Source organism: Epinephelus lanceolatus, chromosome 1 (assembly GCF_041903045.1).
Source record: "Epinephelus lanceolatus isolate andai-2023 chromosome 1, ASM4190304v1, whole genome shotgun sequence".
NCBI lineage: Eukaryota > Metazoa > Chordata > Actinopteri > Perciformes > Serranidae > Epinephelus > Epinephelus lanceolatus.
In genome coordinates this window covers 27,521,619-27,539,712 of record NC_135734.1, presented here as the reverse complement: position 1 = coordinate 27,539,712, position 18,094 = coordinate 27,521,619, and the positions used below count along the sequence as shown (strand labels likewise).

Genomic DNA, 18,094 nt, shown 5'->3' with positions numbered 1-18,094 from the left:
GGTTCTGAATATGGACTGTGTGCATTTCTCTGTTGGTTGAACATTTTGATATTTTTATGAAATTTATACAGCACCTATACCTGCTTTATTTTAAATAAGACACGGAAATCTGTCTTTTCAGAAAATAAGACCTTTAAATATATTTATTTCCACCATGAAAATCATTTATAGTTTTTATTTAAATATTCATCTTATTTTTATCTATTCTAAATATAGCCGTGCGGTTTTAATTTTGTTTTGAATTTGTTTTGAGTCGTCTATATTGTGTGGAAAAATGCACGTTTCAAGATTCCTACGAGAATATGTAATGTGGAATTGTTGTAAATAAAGTTTAAATGAATGAGTAGCTGCCCCAAATAATGCCTATTGGATGTTCTCACTTTAGTGTAAATGACACCTCTACAAAACAAGTTAGATTTTTTTTTTTTTGCCACGGTTTATATAGTTGCACGGACACACCTTACTAGTAGCATGTTATTTAAGTAATATTAACATAACACACGACACACACCAGACTATATAACATTCTACTCAGGCGCTATGGACACGATGTAATCTTTCCGAGGACCTTCTTAAAGCGGTGATCAGATGAAAATTGCTACTACGACTTAGAAAACAGAGAAAGAGCAGGCAATAATTTAAGATTATACAATCTCCGCGTGATTTGATTTGTTACCTAGACCTGTATTATTTTGTTTATTTACTCCAGTTAAGTGTGCGTTTGCTGAAATCACTACAACAACTCAGCCGGCTTAATATTTGGTGCTCGCTGGGTGGGCATTATCCCCATTCCCCAGCTAGTTAGCTAGCTAGCTGAAGGTGCTAGGTTAGTTAGCTAGCTAGCTACCTAACGTGAGCTGCCGCTGCTCGGCCGTTAACAGTCAGGAGTCCACGCAGCATTTAAACTGAGTAAGTTGACTGTTTGTGTTTTTCTATATCTACCAACTAGCCAGTCGTTTGTACGAATTTTATATCACGAACTAGGCTTTGAGTTATGCGTGTGGGACGCTAGCTTAGCTAACTCTCCACCAATGTCTGTGGTTAATTGTTAGCGTGTATTTTCCACAAACAGTGATGAGGTGGTTCGTGTAGCAACCGATAATAACAGTATACGGTAGCATCAACGTGCTAGCTTGAGTTGTTTTTCAAAACGGTCCCATTCACAGGCCAGATACTAAGTTAGCAGGCAATTTGTCAATTACGCCAAGGCTAGGTGAATCATAGTAATTGACGTCTCACGTCAGCGGTCTCAGGCTGTTGTCAATTAACTTGCTAATTGGCTAGCGTTTGTTCAAACTGCCCCATGTACGTTAGCTCGACTTGAGGTGAGGTTTATCGATGATGTGGTTGTAATTTTTAGATATTTGTTAATGTTTCAGACAAAGTCACCCTTCTTTTGTACTGCTTTTCCATACAAACGAGTTTTAAATGTTTCCACAGGCTCTTCACAGCACCAGAATGACATTCTGTTTCCTCACTTTATTTAATGATTTCAGTGATTGACACCGATACTCAGTTGCGACATACAGTTAACCTACAAGGCCCTGTTGTCCATGCACTTTAAAATGAAGTCAGTGGAGCTGCTTGATTAATTTAGAAACGTTAAACTTGTTTCCAACAGGAGCAGAGTGATTGTTGGGCTGGAAGCTGTTTGACCTGTGTCTGAAATCAGTCATGGAGAACGATGCTTGTGTTGAGCAGAAGGATGGTGATGCTGCTGTGGATGAAGTTAAACAGCCAGCAGCCGCAGCTCCTTTCAGATACACCAAGGTGATTAAACAAATACCAATATGATAATGTAGAGTCCTTATAGTGTTCTTCCCAACACAACTTAACTATTGTCAATTATTATTATACAGGAGGAGCTTCTGGAAATAAAAGAACTGCCAGTCTCCAATGAAAGGCCAGAGTGTCTCTGTGAGAAATATGACAGGTAAGAGTTAATTTCCTCAGGTGTAGTCCTCATCACTCACAGTCCACATGATGATAATATTCACATGTTATATGGGTCATTAGGAAAAGGAGACTAATTTTGTGAAATGAGACAGAATGTGCTTCATTGAAAACGCCAACTTTTTTTTTGCTTATCTTGGACAATAGTTGACTGGGGTGTGTGGTCTGGTCATAGGTATGTGTTCCCTTAAATTTATCAGCTGATGAAAGTGGAATAAACCTTAATCAACTTTAAGCTTAAACATAAATTCCGAGCCTTAAGTATCAGTGGCTTTCACTGGCCGTTCTGAAAGAGTGTGCTGGTAGATGGCTTTGATGGGCAATAATTTATAACCTTTGTAATTTTGGGCCAAGAAATTATTAAAAATCTCAAATTCCATAGGATGAGTGAATTTTTTTTTTTTTTTAATTTCTGGGGGAAACCATGAAAAAACAGGGAATGTGTTAGACAGTTGCTAGAGCTGAAGTATGCAGAACATAGCACATGTCCTCACACGCCTCTGAAGTTCAGACCACATCTCAGCATAGAGATCAAAGTATGCATCAAGTAAGGCTTAGTTTAACTGTATGTGTTGCTGGGATTGTGTGAATTGTGCAGGATCAAATGTTTTTATATAAAAGTGATTATGAATTAGAGCAGGTAGGCTAATGGAAAGTGTGGGCACTGCTTTTTTGCTTCTTGCACATCACCTCAAACTATTCTCAAACTTATATTAATGTGGGTGGCCGGAATATCCTCAGGACCTGCTCTTATTTAATCACATTTACTTAAGTCTTTTATTCCCTGAGGTAATATTGACAATGCAGTGCCACAAGCGGATAGTCATGGGTTCTGATGCTAGATCTTGTGATGTCTTATATTTATAATAAAGGCACATATAAAACAAATGTCTGCATCGCTTGTATTTTTAAAATGTATTATAGTCTCTAAATTCTAGAGCCATTGTCATTAAATCGGGGAAACCTCTGCTTCAGAAGCCATCTTTGACATGTTTCTACAGCCTCTTTTCTGTTTGGGCTGCATTCAGATTTGAATGATGGCAGATTTCAGGACATCTGCTGATAAATTAAATATTTAGATGTTTGTTTGACCTTCTCTAACAGTCATCCAAGACAAGCTGTTGGGGAATAACAAGCAAACTTGTGGGTGTCTGACATTTTCTTTTGGTCTCTCTCTTAACACCTTATCCATCTTGAGTCGAACTGATCGTTTATCCTGCAGAGCCCTGCTGTCTTTCATTCCAGATATCTGATCAGGGATTGATTTTTAGACATGGATGTTATTGTCTTGTTTTAATCAACTGGTTTAGTATGTCTCAGGTCTATTAATTGTGGCTTTAAATGGTGTTTTGATTCAGTGATGGTGTCTGGGACCCTGAGAAGTGGCACGCCTCACTGTATCCCACTTCAGAGCGAAGCTCTCCGGTGGAAGGTTTTAAGAAGGACTATGTGGATGACAGAGTTCCTTTGAAACGAAGAATCCCAGGTAAATGACCCAGAGCCAGAAATCTCAAGATTAAGATTGAAACCAAAACACAGGCCATAAAGTGATCTTACTTTCTTTCTTACTTTGTGTCAGAGGTCATCTACTGATAAGTCACAAAGTGGTTCAGTTATCTAGAGAAGGTTGTTGCGCACAACTTCTAAATACTGAGCAGCTCTGGATTATGCTTAAACAAATATTTGAGCTACCTGGTATTGTCTTGAGGGGTGAGGTAACAATGTAGATAAAATAATGTTTGAGGGAAAAATAAAAGGTCTTTATTTAGGCTTCCCTTGGATTGTTGGTCAGACTACAATGTGACCATGGATCTTGGTGCTGTGTCTTTGTTCTTTAAACCTCTAACGATGAGCCTATATGTTGCATCATATTCAGATCCTCGTGAGCGATTAAAGGAAGATGATCTGGACGTCATACTGAGCCCACAGCGACGCAGCTTTGGAGGTGGATGTCAAGGCAACGCTGCGCTTGCACCCCATGCCCGTCGCCCAATCAGCCCCCTGGAAAATAAGGAGAATGAGAGTCTCCGTCTGGGAGGGACACGAAGAATCGGCAGTGGCCGCATAATTGCTGCCCGAGCCTTTGAGAGAGAAGCACGTGCGGAGAAAGAGCGGGAACGTGAGAGAGACTTCAAGGATAAAAGATTCAGGGTTGGTGTTCACTGCTTACAGTCCATTCATAATGTGTTTCCCTTAGTGTTTGAGTGGTGAGGCATTCAGTGCGTTGATGCTGGTATTTCTTTTAAATATAGATTCCTAAGAAAGAGTTCTGCGAAATCACAAACGCATATGCCATTCAGTTTTTCACAAAACGGGATATAACTAGCTGATTAGTGAAATTTTCAGGTGAAATAAAAGCCATAAACTTTAAAAATGACTTTCACAAAATTTGAATTTGGCTTACTGATAAAGGCAAAAGTTTACTTTATTCTCTGAGGAATGTGCTGCCTGGACTGAGAAGTCCTACTTCATCAGTGTGCTTTCTCCATACAAAGAATTGCTCTTCAGAATAGTCTCTTAATTTAATCTAATTATCGGTATGTGAAGATCTTATCTTCTATCTTACACACACTGATATCATGTTGGTCTTGTCTCATCCTTTGCAGAGGGATTTCGGTGACAAACGTGTGTTTAGTGAAAGGAGAAGGAATGACTCTTTTGCGGAGGAGGAGCCAGAGTGGTTCTCTGGGGGTCCCACCAGCCAGTCTGAGACAATAGAGCTCATTGGCTTCGACGACAAAATCCTGGAGGATGATAAGCGCAGGTCCAAGCGGTCAAGGAGGAGGGCAGAGTCCATAAGAGAAGGCATGTCAAAGCCTTGTTCTTTAGAATTACAGCACCATAATGGTTACCCATTTTATTCATCTGTTTATTTTTAAATTGTTACTCAAAGCTGAGGTAGGCAGAAATGTGGAAAAGACAAAACTAACAGCCAGAATTTGAAAGAACAACCTTCTCCTGCAGCTCTCCCCTCTGTGTCCTAAGCCCCTCCCACCAGACAACCATGGACATAAGCACTCACTTCATGCACTAACAGTGTTTTTTCATACATTGATTTAATCTTATTTCATTGTACAGTTGCCTGCAGCTTATTCGCTCAGCCCCTCCTTGCCCTGCTCTCTGTTTCTCTCTTTATTAGACCACAAATGAGACAAGTATTAGCTGGCTAGCCACTCTACATTCCCCCTGCCTCACTTCCCCTGGTTTTTGACGGCTTTGTGGGAAGGAGAGTAGTAGTAGTAGTAGCAGCAGCAACTCCAGAGCTTTGGTCGGCAGTTGTAACACCTTGAATTCAGCCAGCGCAAACCCCCCAGCACTGGCCACTAGCCTAAGCTGTGTAATGGTACTGGGGGGAGGTTGCACTTTCTAACCTGTGTAGTGGCTGTTAAACAGGTTAGTTAAGTTGTTGGTGCTGGCTGGATTCAGGTTGCTACAGCCACTGACTGGGGGTCTGTCTCCAGAGCTGCAGCCCACTCTCCTCCTTATGAGGTGCTCTGTAACGGTGGGGAGTGAGGCAGAGGACACTGTAATTCAAAGCTCTGGCTAATGTTCCCCACATAAACAAGACTTTGGCTCCAGTTAGCAGAAGGCTAAACTATTACCAAGATTTTCTCTCTGTCTAAAACGCTTTACCAATACTGACACGTTTTATTTCCTTTGTCAGACTCCCTTTTTGACAAGTCCGTCTTCCTTTTTTGGGTTGCTTTGCAGTGTAGGCAGTTGTTGACTTTCGCCATTGAATCAGGCTTTCACCAAAGATTCATGTATGTGCATCTGCCTTTCTAGATTAGTCAGAAGGAATTATCTCTCTCTGAAATGACCTGTGACTGGCTAAAGTCTCCCATCACTGCCTTGATTTTTCTAAAGCCTGAAAAGAGTGCCAGGAGGAGGTGCAGAAGTCAAGTTATGTTTTAGACTGCTTGAATTACAGTATGCTCAAACTTTAATGTGGGATTTGTGCCTAGTGACGCCAGAATAGAACTGCCTACCTGAGCTTTAACTGCATAGTATAATTTGAATAACTAGCATGGTACAACAGCTATCACATCAGGGATACTTAAAATTGCAATTCTTCTTGTGTGGCAGTGGAATGTAATGGTGGTCAGGAAGAGGAGCGAGATGGTGGTTTGCAGTCTACTGCTGATCAGGAGGTTCCCCACCCTGACGTCCTGCCTGAGCAATCGACTGGAGACTTTGACTTCAATGAGTTCTTCAATCTGGAGAAGACCATGCCTGGACTGGCCTCTGTAAGTACTGGGGTGCACTGTGTGGTTTTGTTGGTGGTAAAGGTGTGAACATCACAAATGTTACGCTATAACAGCAGAGGTTTTCAAGTGTGTCTGTCGCTTCCTCTCACACCAGACTTTATTTCTTCATTATTAAGAACATTTTGGAGGCTAGACAACTAGACAGACGTGACACAATTTTGACCTGACAAATTACATAATCTGCTCATGTTCAAGTGAAGGCCTCGTATAAAATAGATGAGCCTTTTTTTGAAGCCATGTATCAAGTTTGCAGATACGTTGAATCAGCATAAGATAACCTCTGCTGCACTGGCTTAATCTCACTGAACTTGCTCTGTGGTGGTGGGTATTGTCACTGAATGGTGCACTTTATAAATATTTTTGCTAGCGGACTACTGAATGGGTTTAAAAAGGTATCAACAATCCAAATTTATGCCCATCATTATAGCTACTTTAGGCCCGCTAATTGGAGAACTATGTGAACCGGTGTGTAAACTAATAAATATAATTAAGACAGTTGTGAACAGACTGGTTTGTGGCATTATATCAAGGCCACACAGCAGTGCATTCAATGACACTGCCCTCTATCTTCTAGCACATTTTGTGCTAAATCGATGGATAACGCTCTAAACGTAAGTGCCACCATTGTCCTTGTACCTTTTGGCCTACTGTTATTTGTTTATCACTGTATTTCACAGGCGCCTTTCTCTGTCTTCCAGATGATAGAGGATGTTTTGGGGGAGGGCCCTGTATCGGCTAGCCGCTTCAGTCAGTGGTTCTCCAGTAACGTGAGCCCTTCAGGCAGCCGGTCCAGCAGTCTGAGGTCCACTCCCCATGAGGAGCTGGAAAAACTTGCAGGTAAATGATGTGATTTCCCTAAAGAAGCTTCACATGACAATGCCGTTTAAAAGCAAGCATAGCACTTAGCGACAAGTACCCGATTTGCCTGGTCTGGTGTCAAGTTTTAAACCGATTTGATTTTATGCAAACCAGTAATGGTGCCAGTAGTATGACAGGCCACATGAAATTTACTGCTGAGCTGAGGCAGGCAGCATGATGATCACATTTCAGTTGAGGTGAGAGAGGGGAAGAGTGGCACATGTTTGTTTACTTGAAAGTTCATGTGTTTAATTGTGGTGTTAAGACATAAGGGTTAAACACAAAGACGACTAAACTAAAACTACACCAATATGGCAACATTTTGGATTTGATGCTGATGGAGCAGGTGAGCTGAAAAACTGACGAGGCATGCCCTGCATGTTTGAGGTCTCTCCTTACTCCAGCACACCTGATTCAAATGATGTGCTCATTATCAGGCTTCAGCTGCGTTAGCTCTCCACGAGCAAGGTCAGTGACCACTGCAGGAAAACCTGGTAAAAGGTGGTAATACATCTAACGTGCATGCCAGGAAATAATGCTGAAACAAGTGGAACACCTAGTGGTTGAATTTGGTTGTCCAGTCTGGTGTTGAGCCCGATATGAAACCGGTTTTGAACATATTTATTACTAGCAATCTTTGGTAAAGCTGTGTTTTTGCATGTGTTAAGGGGTTTGCACACCAAGACTATATTTTTCATATGTCGTTTTTTAATAAAAATCATTGTGCACAGAAACTTTGCACACTTAGTCTGATGCATGTTTGTTCTATTTGTTGAGAAAATACGTAATGAGACAAAATGGAAGGACACATTTCGTCCCTGGCTGTCACTGCTTTCTGTTTGTCTTGCATTTGGCACTGCGGCTGCCCAGAGGGGCTTAGCTGTCCTCCCTCTTCATCTCCACACTGTTGCACACTGTTTTTCTGTCTGTGTGTGGCCTTCAATCTTCTGTTAACTCTTCCTCATCATTATCATCCACCTGAATATTACTGTCTGACCTGTTTAAAGTAATCTGAGTTATGAAATGATACTGTATGTACCTTGTTCCTCTCTGTTGTGGATGTGTCCCACAAATTACCCCACATTTACATCAAACAACTCTGTAAAGGCTTCTGATGGATGCAAAAAATGGAGACAAAAATTAGGAGTTGATGTGTATACATGATTGGCAAAACCTGAGGTTGTATTTATTTTTAAATATTCAGGTTCAATTCAGATGTAAAATATGGACTTGGTGTGTAAAGGCCTGTAGTATGAAAACATAAAGATCAGAGGCCTGTTCTCTCATTTTTGATTATAGGAGGTTTGGGGTTTTGAAAGTTATACAAATAATTCAGTAAATGTGCTTCACAGATGGCCCCTGGATTTATTTTTTTCCTCTCATTGAACATGCATTATGGGCAAAAACAACTATTAGACAGATTGTTCTCTTGTTTTATTAAAAAGAAACCCACTGAAAGAAGCAAATCTTGACTGTGCCTCAGTGTGGCGGAGTGGCATTCAATCCTAATCTTGGGGAGCATGTAGTCATAAGAGGCTTTAAACTTGGTCACCACCAAACTGCTTCTTTACTATATCACTCCAGTGCTATGTGATTGCAAGCCTGTTATATTCTTGCTTTGTCCGTACCCACACAGTGCTCAGTTTCTGTGATGAATGTACCATATCTTGGTTTTGCTCCTCTGAAGGGCTTGAGCCACGCAGCACATCCTCCGGCCAAGGCCCCACCTCATACTTCACACCTATTCAGTCATCGGAGTGCAAGGAGAAGGTGGACATCCTGGAGCTGTTGCACAAGGCCAAAATAGACCTGAAGCCTCTTCTTTCCACCCTGTCGGTCAACAAGGCTCGGCTACGGGAAAGCAGTGAGTGTCAGTTCACTAAAACATTTGCAAAGACAAGTTGCACCATGACACAACTTTTACTGGGAATATATAGTGGACTAGACATCTTCATGTACAGTCAGGCAATGTGGATACAATTGTAGCATGATATATTAAATATTACCTGGAAAGCACTGTAACTTTGTTCTGAACAGTGCCACATAAAGTTCATTCTGGCTGTCTCTAGCTAACTGTGGAGCAGTGCTCTCGCTCGAGGAGGTGGAGGGTGGAATGAAGGAGATGAAGCTGAGCTCAGAACCTCAGGTGCGAAAGGTGCCGCCTCCCCAGAGAGGAAACGGCACGCCTTTCATGGCTCAGCATTTAGAGGAGGCTTTAACTGGCGGCTCCAGCACCCATCCACGCTCACGTGACACAGACATGTCGGCCTTTAATAAACTGGTTAGCAGCATGAAGGCAAGTGGAACTCTGCCAACTCACCCCAAAACCAACACAACTATTGTAAGTATTTCTGAATGTTTTTCTAATCATATCGAAACAGGCTTTGACTGGAGAAGTAACATTGTGCATGTTGCTGTGGAATGGGCACTCATATAAAACTGGCCTGGTGTGACATAGCATGCAAGCTTTTCCAGCTTAAACTAGATGACCTACTTTTGAAAATTTCACGTACAGACGAGAAAGTGATGGGCATAAATTTGTTTAAATGTGTTTCAGGGTTTTTTGTTTGTTTTTTTTTTTTGAATGATTGTGACACATGAAAGCTGCAGTTGTCCTTTTTATGCAAGTCAGTAGAAAAATAAAACTGATCCCAGATTCAGAAGCTGAGATGAGAACCATGTTAGCTCTTTCATGGGATGAATGCTCATTAAGGAACATGACAATATACTGCGAGTATCCAAGGCATACCTGACTTGCATGAGGGACACTTGGTTTGCGACACTCATGTACAAATCCATCCCTGGCGGCTTGCAGTCGGTTTACAACAAATACTTGATAGCCAGTTTTTGTTATGACACAACCCAGATTGTCTACCATGCACTCATTGCTCACTGGGATGGGTTTTTACAAGGGAATGGTTGTTTTTGTTTACACTGCACCCGCCACAAATTGTTTGTCCCTGTACAATGCAGCAATCTTCAGACCCAGCTGTGGTGACGATGTCTGAAGCTCAGGTGCCTCCACAGCAGCAGAAAAACATATTTCAGGTGTGTATGTTGACTATCCTCTCAGGCTAATGCTGCCACTATTTCCCTTTCAACAGCGTCGCGGCTGGGTGCAAATTATATCAGTCATAGTGGTCTGAGTAGGGTCACCTTGTCCTACAGGTGGTGTTTTTTGCAACAGAATGAGACTGGCAACTGACGTGCCAGGGGAACAAGATGTGAATTGTTGCTCCTTTCAGCAACAGCTACTCAGTGATTTGCAGCCCAATCATTCTGCTGCCAGTGGTAGTCTTTTCGGGGTGACTGCATTTTGAATTGGGTCCTCAGATCTATTTCTAATTTCCAACCCTATCAGAACTGAAAAACATTACATAAATACAAGAGTTGTTTTCTTCTCTGTAAAACAGTGGGGTGGTGGAAAATAAGGACACTGGAGAAACAATTCTGACACAGGCTGCTTTCTTGGCTTCTTTGCATATGATGTCAAGACATCGGCGCACTGTCCAGATGGCGGGCAGGCAGCTGGAGGAAAAGACGAGCAACACTGCACCAGTGCTTGTGATTTCCGGCTGTTCCAATCAATCATATTGGAGGGAAAAACAATGGTCACTTTAAATTCCAAACAAAGGGTAGGACATGAAGGGGAGAAGTCGTATAGATGGCAGATGTGGCTCATAAACCTGTCTTCAGTCTGGACGAGCAGAGTCAACTAAGTTAAAACAAAAGTTAGAGCATTGTATTAAACATGCCCCCAATTGGATACAATTACAGGGCTGTGACAACGTCTGTGTTTTTAGCCACGACCCAGTTTTGTAACGTTTCACCAGACCTCTGAGAACGGTTGACCAGGGGAGTAGAGAATAGTGGGTCCGCAGCATTACCACGCCTGATGCACAGAGGAGGCGGAGTCTGCACACCATTTGACAGTTATTGGAGCTGGCAGATACGCCGGATCCACCAATAAATTTCAACAGCAAGAGCGTTGTTTAATATTGCTGAGTCAGACAGATAAACCAAACCAAAAACATAACCTGTACAGTGCAGGTAACTGGAAGCTGTACCTGCAGCAAAAAATGTACATTAATTTTATAGAAACAATATATGCACTTGTTCAGACTGTTGGTCACTGGTGTCTTTAAAATCTTGCTGCCCATCAAACACAAACATTAACTATGCAGGAACACTGTAACTTGTGTGCGCTGTATCTAAGAATGTTTCTATAATAAAGCTGTTGGAGGTTGCCAGGTCTCAAGATGGCAAATTCCTGATAGAATTTAATAGGAAGCTGTGATTCTCCGTTCCACATTTTATGGATGATAGTTTTGAACTTCTCTAACTGCCAGACCAATAACATGAAAGTGAATTATGACATCCTGAGAAATGTATTTGTATGTTTGTATCATAGGAGCTCTTGGGAGGTCCTCCTCGTAGTGCCTCTCCTACACTACTCAGCAATCTGTTGGGCAACGCTGAAGGCCCAACAACCTCTGCCCCTCTACATGGCCTACTACACAAGGGCCCGTCGCCCCCCCTCTTTCCACAGAGGGCACCCTCACCTGACTACTTCAACAGTCGATTGCAGCCTTCTGCAGGTAAGTTAATTGCAAAAGCGACATGTTGCAGCCTTTTTAAAAGATGCGTAAACTAAACCTTAGAGCTGAAAAGAATGTATGTTGTAAGCATTGACATCAGGCTGCACACACAGAATTCATGATCACATAATCAGAAATGAACCCAGAAGTACAGGACCACACAATTTTATTAATGAAAATCCATCCAAAAACATGAAGTGTTTAGCAGTAGACGACTTAACTTTTTTACTGTCAATGCAATCCAAACCTTACTACAGCTGATGGCATGGCATTGACACAGTCTTTGAGATGACATAAAAACAAGAATGTAGGAGTGAAACAAATCTCAGAGGCTGTGTTGCACAGGAACTATAAAAGTAGTGACAGCTCAACAAAGTGAAATGCTAGTGAAATGTTTTGGAAGTTTTGCTTTCTTTTCCCTAGTTTTCTGTATGACTGAAAACGTTGAACCAGTATATGATTATCTCTGCCCTAAGGTCTTGTGGACAGAGTGTGCTGTACTGGGGCTGTAGCCTCAATGTCCAGTATCTTCAGTGTGCTTTTTATTTGTATGTTTGGATGATATTGGTCAGACAAGCTGAATCATGTAATAGGTTTTCTCCCTCTCCTACCTCAAGGTTTTCCTGTTGGTCATCAGCCCATGCTGCCAGAACAGTTTGGTGATGTACACAGGTCTATCAGCCCTGGATCTGCTGCACAGCAACAGGTAACCTAGATGTTTAGACACGGTGAACTTGGGTTTATTGTTTGATTACTGAAAAGAGCTTCAATATTCTACCTCAGTATGCTACATTACTCTGTTATCAGATTTCAGCGGAACAGAAAAGTCACATTGACTGCCCAAATATCAAGCTGCGATACAAAAAAATCTTTATTTGTTCAAGAATCTTAAAGGAAAGCAAAAAACAAATTTTTATTTATTTATTTTTTTTGCCTTTTTTATTCAGTCTATACACCAATCAGCAAAAACATTAAAACCAGTGACGGATCTTGTTACAATGCAATACAAGACACGCAAAATAATGGCTTGTGAAATGTGAATCCAATCGAGCATCTGTAGAACATGGTGGTATCCCAGAGGCCCTGTGTTCATACCTGACAGATCAGAGGCCCCACTGTGGATCGGTCTTGGCTCTGACCTGTTGAGGCATGGACACGGGACCTTTTGAGGTATCCTGTGGTGTCTGCCACCAGGGCATTGGCGGCGTATCCCTTGAGCCCTGTGGGTTGCAAGGTGGGGTTTTGGCATGTCCCACAGATGCTCGATCAGATTGGGATCTTTGAAGTTTGGAGGCCAGTTCAATGTCTTGAGCTCTCATCACGTTCCTCGGGTCATTCCTTAGCAGTTTTTGCGATGCGGCATGGCCTGCTGAGGGTGCCACTGCCACTGGGGGCTGTTGCCATGAAGGGGGGGGTGTACTTGGTCTGTAACAGTATTTGGATGGGTAGTGCATGTCAAGTGGAATCCACATGAATGCAGGGACCCAAGGCTTTCCAGCAGAACATTGCATTATAACGAGATGATCAAAGTATTCACTTGTCAGTGATTTTCATGTTTTGGCTGACCAGTATATATTGTCAAGTAATAGATAGAAGACATCAGTTGGGCATCTCTTCAGTTGTGTGTATTTTGTTTGACCAGATGAGGGCGCTGTCTATGCCAGTGAATCAGGCAGACCTGGAGGCTCTGGCATTCCAACAGGATCTCGCTCTACACGCCCACCACTCATTCCAGTCTGGCTACAAGCAACCACAGGACAAGTCTTTCAGAAATAGGTTAGTTTTTTAAAAAGGTATTTAGATACTGCACAGTATGTGCTTATGGTGACATAATAAATATGATTATGTATGGCTGATGTGCTTGTGTTTCAGACTGCAGCGTGTTAATCGCTCTCCTGGTCCAGGCCCTCAGCCTGCTGGAAGACACTCTCCAGGCAATGCTGTCACCAGTATGGTGAGTATGAACTTTAATCCCCCCAGCTGTCATTTTTCAGAGTTGTCCTGTGAAGTTGGACTCTTAAAACTTTTGTCTACACCTCTTGGTATTAATGCTTTTTATTTTTGTTTACACTCTACAGCTGTCTCCATCATTCACACCTACATCTGTGATCCGCAAAATGTACGCAACAAAAGAGAAAAGCAGAGATGAACTATCGAGTCGTTCAGAGAGCAAGGAAGAGGCATCAGGACACTCTCAAGATGGTACCGAGCGTTCACCCACAACTCCCTGATACCAAGTTTAGTTGAAGTACTACAACACTGTAACATTGCAATTTTGGTGATGTCATTACAGACAGCAGCTCCCCAAATCTGTACCTGGAGGCGATGGATGGGAACGCTGCCCAGTCTGGGGGAGTAAAGGCCAGTGCGCAGACCTTGTCAAGTAAGGAGCAGGAGCGTCTCAGGCCTGGCTCAGCTGGACACCATACGCCTACAATGGTGCCTCCAGGACCCTCCTCATCCTTCCCTCGTCCCATCTATCCAGTACCGCTGCTATCCCATGTACCTATGGTGCGCCCTCCTCCCCAGCTCCACCCCAATGTGGTTCAGAGAATGCTAGCGCAGGGTATCCAGCCACAGCAACTTGGACCCGCTCTTGTGCAAGCAGGTTAGTGTTGGCATGATTTATTTATTTATTTTTTTTATTTTAATCCCCTTGTTGTTTTTCCTAACAGTAAATTGAGCTGATGTGAATCCTCTGACCTTAAAACTCTAGTTCATTATTTGTTAAGGCATTTGTTCGTCTTCTAAAGGCATAACCACATGTGAACAGCCACTGTTTGAACTGCAGTCAAACTAGGCAGCACTGTTCAAATATGAATCAAGATTTTGTTACTGTATTGTCTGTATTTTGTTCGTGTGCTGCGGTCAATTCTAGCAAATGCCATTAGAAGCACAAGAAGTGCAAGGAGGTACATGATTTTTTTTTTTATTGTCACAGACTGTCTCACGTGCTTCTGAGAAGACAGTTTCAGCAAATTTGACAATTATTTGTAAAGTTGCCAACTGTATCTTTAATTATCTCTGATAAAAGTCTTTAATTGTACACACCAGGCATATTTCCACAACACATGGACCTTGCCCAACTTCAAGGCTTGCCTCCTGCCCTGCTTGGACAACCGCTGTACCCTCTAAGTGCGACAGGGCATCCACTTCTACCTCCCAGAGCCAATACTCAGATGCAGTTAGCAGTTATGCAGCAGCAACTTCAGCAACAAAGACCAAGTGAGTGGAAGTCAAATATTGCAAATGGCTGCATCACGTCACCTCAAAGATTTTGATTGCTGAGAATAACCTAAAATAAAGGTATCTGCACGGTTGCATAAACTACCTCAAACCTAAGTTTGTCCCTTAAGCAAAATATTCTCCTAAGATGAGGGTCCATTTAGTAGTGTTGCATCAAGCCTTTTAGGTTGTCTCCATGCCTAGGTGTTTTAACAACAGGAAAGGTGACGGCAAGAAAGGAGATTACCAAACAGACAGAATTTGACAAAAATTTCATTAAAACAATATAGCTACCGCTGATATATAAGATATTACATATTAACATTTGGCGAGCTAGCTACAAGGTTGCCAGTACAAACTTTACCATTTATATAACAGCTGTTAGTGTTAACGCTAGCGTTGTAGGAGAGGCACCACTGATAGAACAGGTAGCCTTAATATGTGGGCTATATGGTTTGCCATACCCTGTTAACACACTCAGTACATAAAATACACGTAAACATACACATGTAAACAGATTGAAATTGTACTCAATCAGACTTCTCAAAGTCGGACTAACACACCCAGATCATGCGACTTGAAGTCAAATTACTGCTGCATGCATATAGTCAATTGGACCCAACCTGGCCGAGGCGCTCTGTGCATTCTCCAGTTTTGGCCTGGGCTTTGACCCGTAAGTCAGATCGCATTAAATGCGTAACAGAAGAAGAAGCTGGTAACAACATGGTGAAATCTACATCCAGAGCCATGCATTTTTGAAATGTACAGAGCTGTAAAGTTTTCCACCATGGTACCAGTTTGCTGCTAGATGACTGTAGCACACTTGTGTGCTGATTGTTTGGTCTGTGTTGAAATTGGTCAGCTGGAAAAAGGTCCAATACTAACAAGCTGTAAGGGCACATATCGCCACCTACCATAGCAGAGTCAGACATATCTCAGTCAATAAAGCGGTTCCCCTCCCGTGCTTGTACACTGGGACAAGTACAGTAGTCCAGTTAGATGACCTAGCCATAACCGTAGCTCGACTTAACTATGCATATAAACGCACTGACTGTTACATTTAACAGAGCCGAGCTGGCTTACTTCTACTCCTTGTGAAAGATAAGTTATGATTTCTTACGACTCATAAACAGACACTAACTCATTTTGCGACCGTTTACATGGAGCTAAATTAATACCAAATATGTTAAAGTCAATAAACGTGATGTTTTCCAGATAACATTAATGCCTGTCTACCTCAGTGATGCAGTTAACATTTTTATAACTACCAATTTATTAAATCAGAGTCCTGCTGGGTGCAACATAATGCTGAATAAAGCAGAAGACCTCTGCAATAAGTGCTATTTTGGTGATCAGGGTCTGGTTGAAGTTTTGTAAAGTTTGTGAAGATTGACTGACGGTGTATATTCAACTATCGTCTTGTTAGGGGTTTTTTTTTTTTTTTGGGTCAAGGGAAATGGTTACTAAGGACTTTCTAGCAGCACATGAGGGAATACCAAAGTAGTTATGGGCAAACACAAAGGTTTCCCCTTACAACATCCTAAAGAAATTCTTAGGCTAAGGTTACCCTTAAATATTCATGTGAGCATACCATAGAAAAAAAATTAGTTGCACAAAGTCTGCACACGTGGTTTTATGTGACTGACGCTGAAAAAATTAGGAATATTCAAGTTTAAATTTAAGCAGGATGAAAAACTGCAGAAATTAGTTAAATGGGACAAGTTTTTTTTGTTCTATTTTCTCTTGAATTAAATTATTTTTGTTGCATCTTGTAGTGCACCCAGGTATCCCAGGCCCTCAGTCGCAGAGCCAAGGCCCTCACCGGACAAACGGCTCCCAGCAACATGGCGGCAGCCCCCCTCTAGGCCTCGCCAAGTGGTTTGGATCAGACGTGCTAGAACAGCCACTCCCCTCCATGCCGGCCAAGGTCATAAGTGTAGATGAGTTGGAGTTTCGGCCATAAGAAACCCTGCTGGATAGCAAGATTTTTTTTCCCTTTATGCCCATCTCCACCTCCTCGTTACCATTAAAATGTGAACTTTGATTTGAAAGACCTGGACAGTCTAGCCATGCTTTGTCTTGAACCTTGAAGTCACTGCTTTTTGAAGGGGCTTATCAGCAGAAAAGGGAGGACAAGTGATGGCCATTTGTTTTGCCGACTGAGTGATATTTTTTTTTTGTATTAGGCTCTGCGCAGTAAATAATGTATAGGCCCAATTGTACAGACCACGGGAAAGAATCTTATTCTCCCTGTATATAGCTATTGTTTTTTTGTGGTTTTTTTTGTTTGGGGTTTTTTTTTTTTGGAATAGTGAAGGTGAAACTATCCTGCAGTTCAAACTCAAAACTGCGAGAGACAACGTCACCAAGAGATGGTAGCATTCCTTGTCTTGTCCAACTTTAATTTCCCTGCTGAACTGCACTGAGGAAAGGGCTGCTGCCAGTCAGACATGTGTATACTCTCCCCTGTGTGGCATGGCTAGTGGCCCTTTTCTGTAGACTGGCTGGAGCAGTTGAAGACGACTCCAGGGGGATGCAGCAAGCGCTGGTTGTGCCTTTATTTTGTTTTGGTTTTTTTTCCCTTCCTTTAAACTGTATCCTCTCCCATCCAACCTGTCACTGAGGGGGGGCGGCAGCACTGCTCACATTGTCAATTTTGGGGGTGGTTGGGATTCAGTTTATGTGCTATTAAGTTATAAAAAGCACAAATAGAATTAATAAATAAAATTCAGTAAAACACAGTTTGCTTATTTGTTTAAATGGTTTTGTATTTCCTTTTTAATGTACTGAATATATACCCTCAGTGGCCACTTTATAAGGTATACATGTGCAATCCAACAGCTCTGCCATAAACGCTCCCTTTGCAAAGCTAATGTTTGGTTATTTACACTGCTGGACGTGTTGATTTAATTGTTAGACTGGACTGTATTATACTGACAGATGATCCTAATGTTTGCATACATGAAGGGGCAGAATATTAGAAACACTCTCCAATAATGATCGAGTTCAACACAAACTATGACCTCAATAAAAAAAAAAAAAAAGAATTTATGGCAGAGCTGCGGTCTTGGCTTGCGTTAGCTTGTGCTGTACAGGTGTACCTAATAAACAGCAGCTGTGTGTTACTCTGAACTCTGTGCAAACTGAGTGAGGGCGATATCTGTTCTGCTGCACTTGCCAAGGGAAATACTG

General features: G+C 42.0%; 1 protein-coding gene across 4 annotated transcripts; it reads left to right on the top strand.

Annotated features, from left to right (window-relative positions):
- The first annotated feature begins 549 nt into the window (after positions 1–549).
- eif4enif1 (eukaryotic translation initiation factor 4E nuclear import factor 1) lies at positions 550–17,639 on the top strand. Of its 4 annotated transcripts, none has more exons than XM_033626449.2 (19): positions 550–909; positions 1,622–1,770; positions 1,860–1,933; positions 3,312–3,439; positions 3,830–4,104; positions 4,560–4,758; positions 6,040–6,200; positions 6,920–7,058; positions 8,767–8,943; positions 9,149–9,375; positions 10,053–10,127; positions 11,491–11,677; positions 12,295–12,383; positions 13,320–13,453; positions 13,550–13,631; positions 13,756–13,879; positions 13,971–14,285; positions 14,732–14,902; positions 16,678–17,639. In XM_033626449.2, the coding sequence occupies exons 2-19, from the start codon at positions 1,675–1,677 to the stop codon at positions 16,863–16,865; spliced, it is 2,841 nt and encodes a 946-aa protein (XP_033482340.1). In that variant the 5' UTR covers positions 550–909; positions 1,622–1,674; the 3' UTR covers positions 16,866–17,639. The 4 variants fall into 4 exon arrangements, with proteins under 4 accessions (XP_033482340.1, XP_078024724.1, XP_078024721.1 ...); XM_078168598.1 differs by having other exon boundaries at positions 6,899–7,058; XM_078168595.1 differs by having other exon boundaries at positions 6,899–7,058; positions 9,149–9,420.
- Positions 17,640–18,094: the final 455 nt, after the last annotated feature.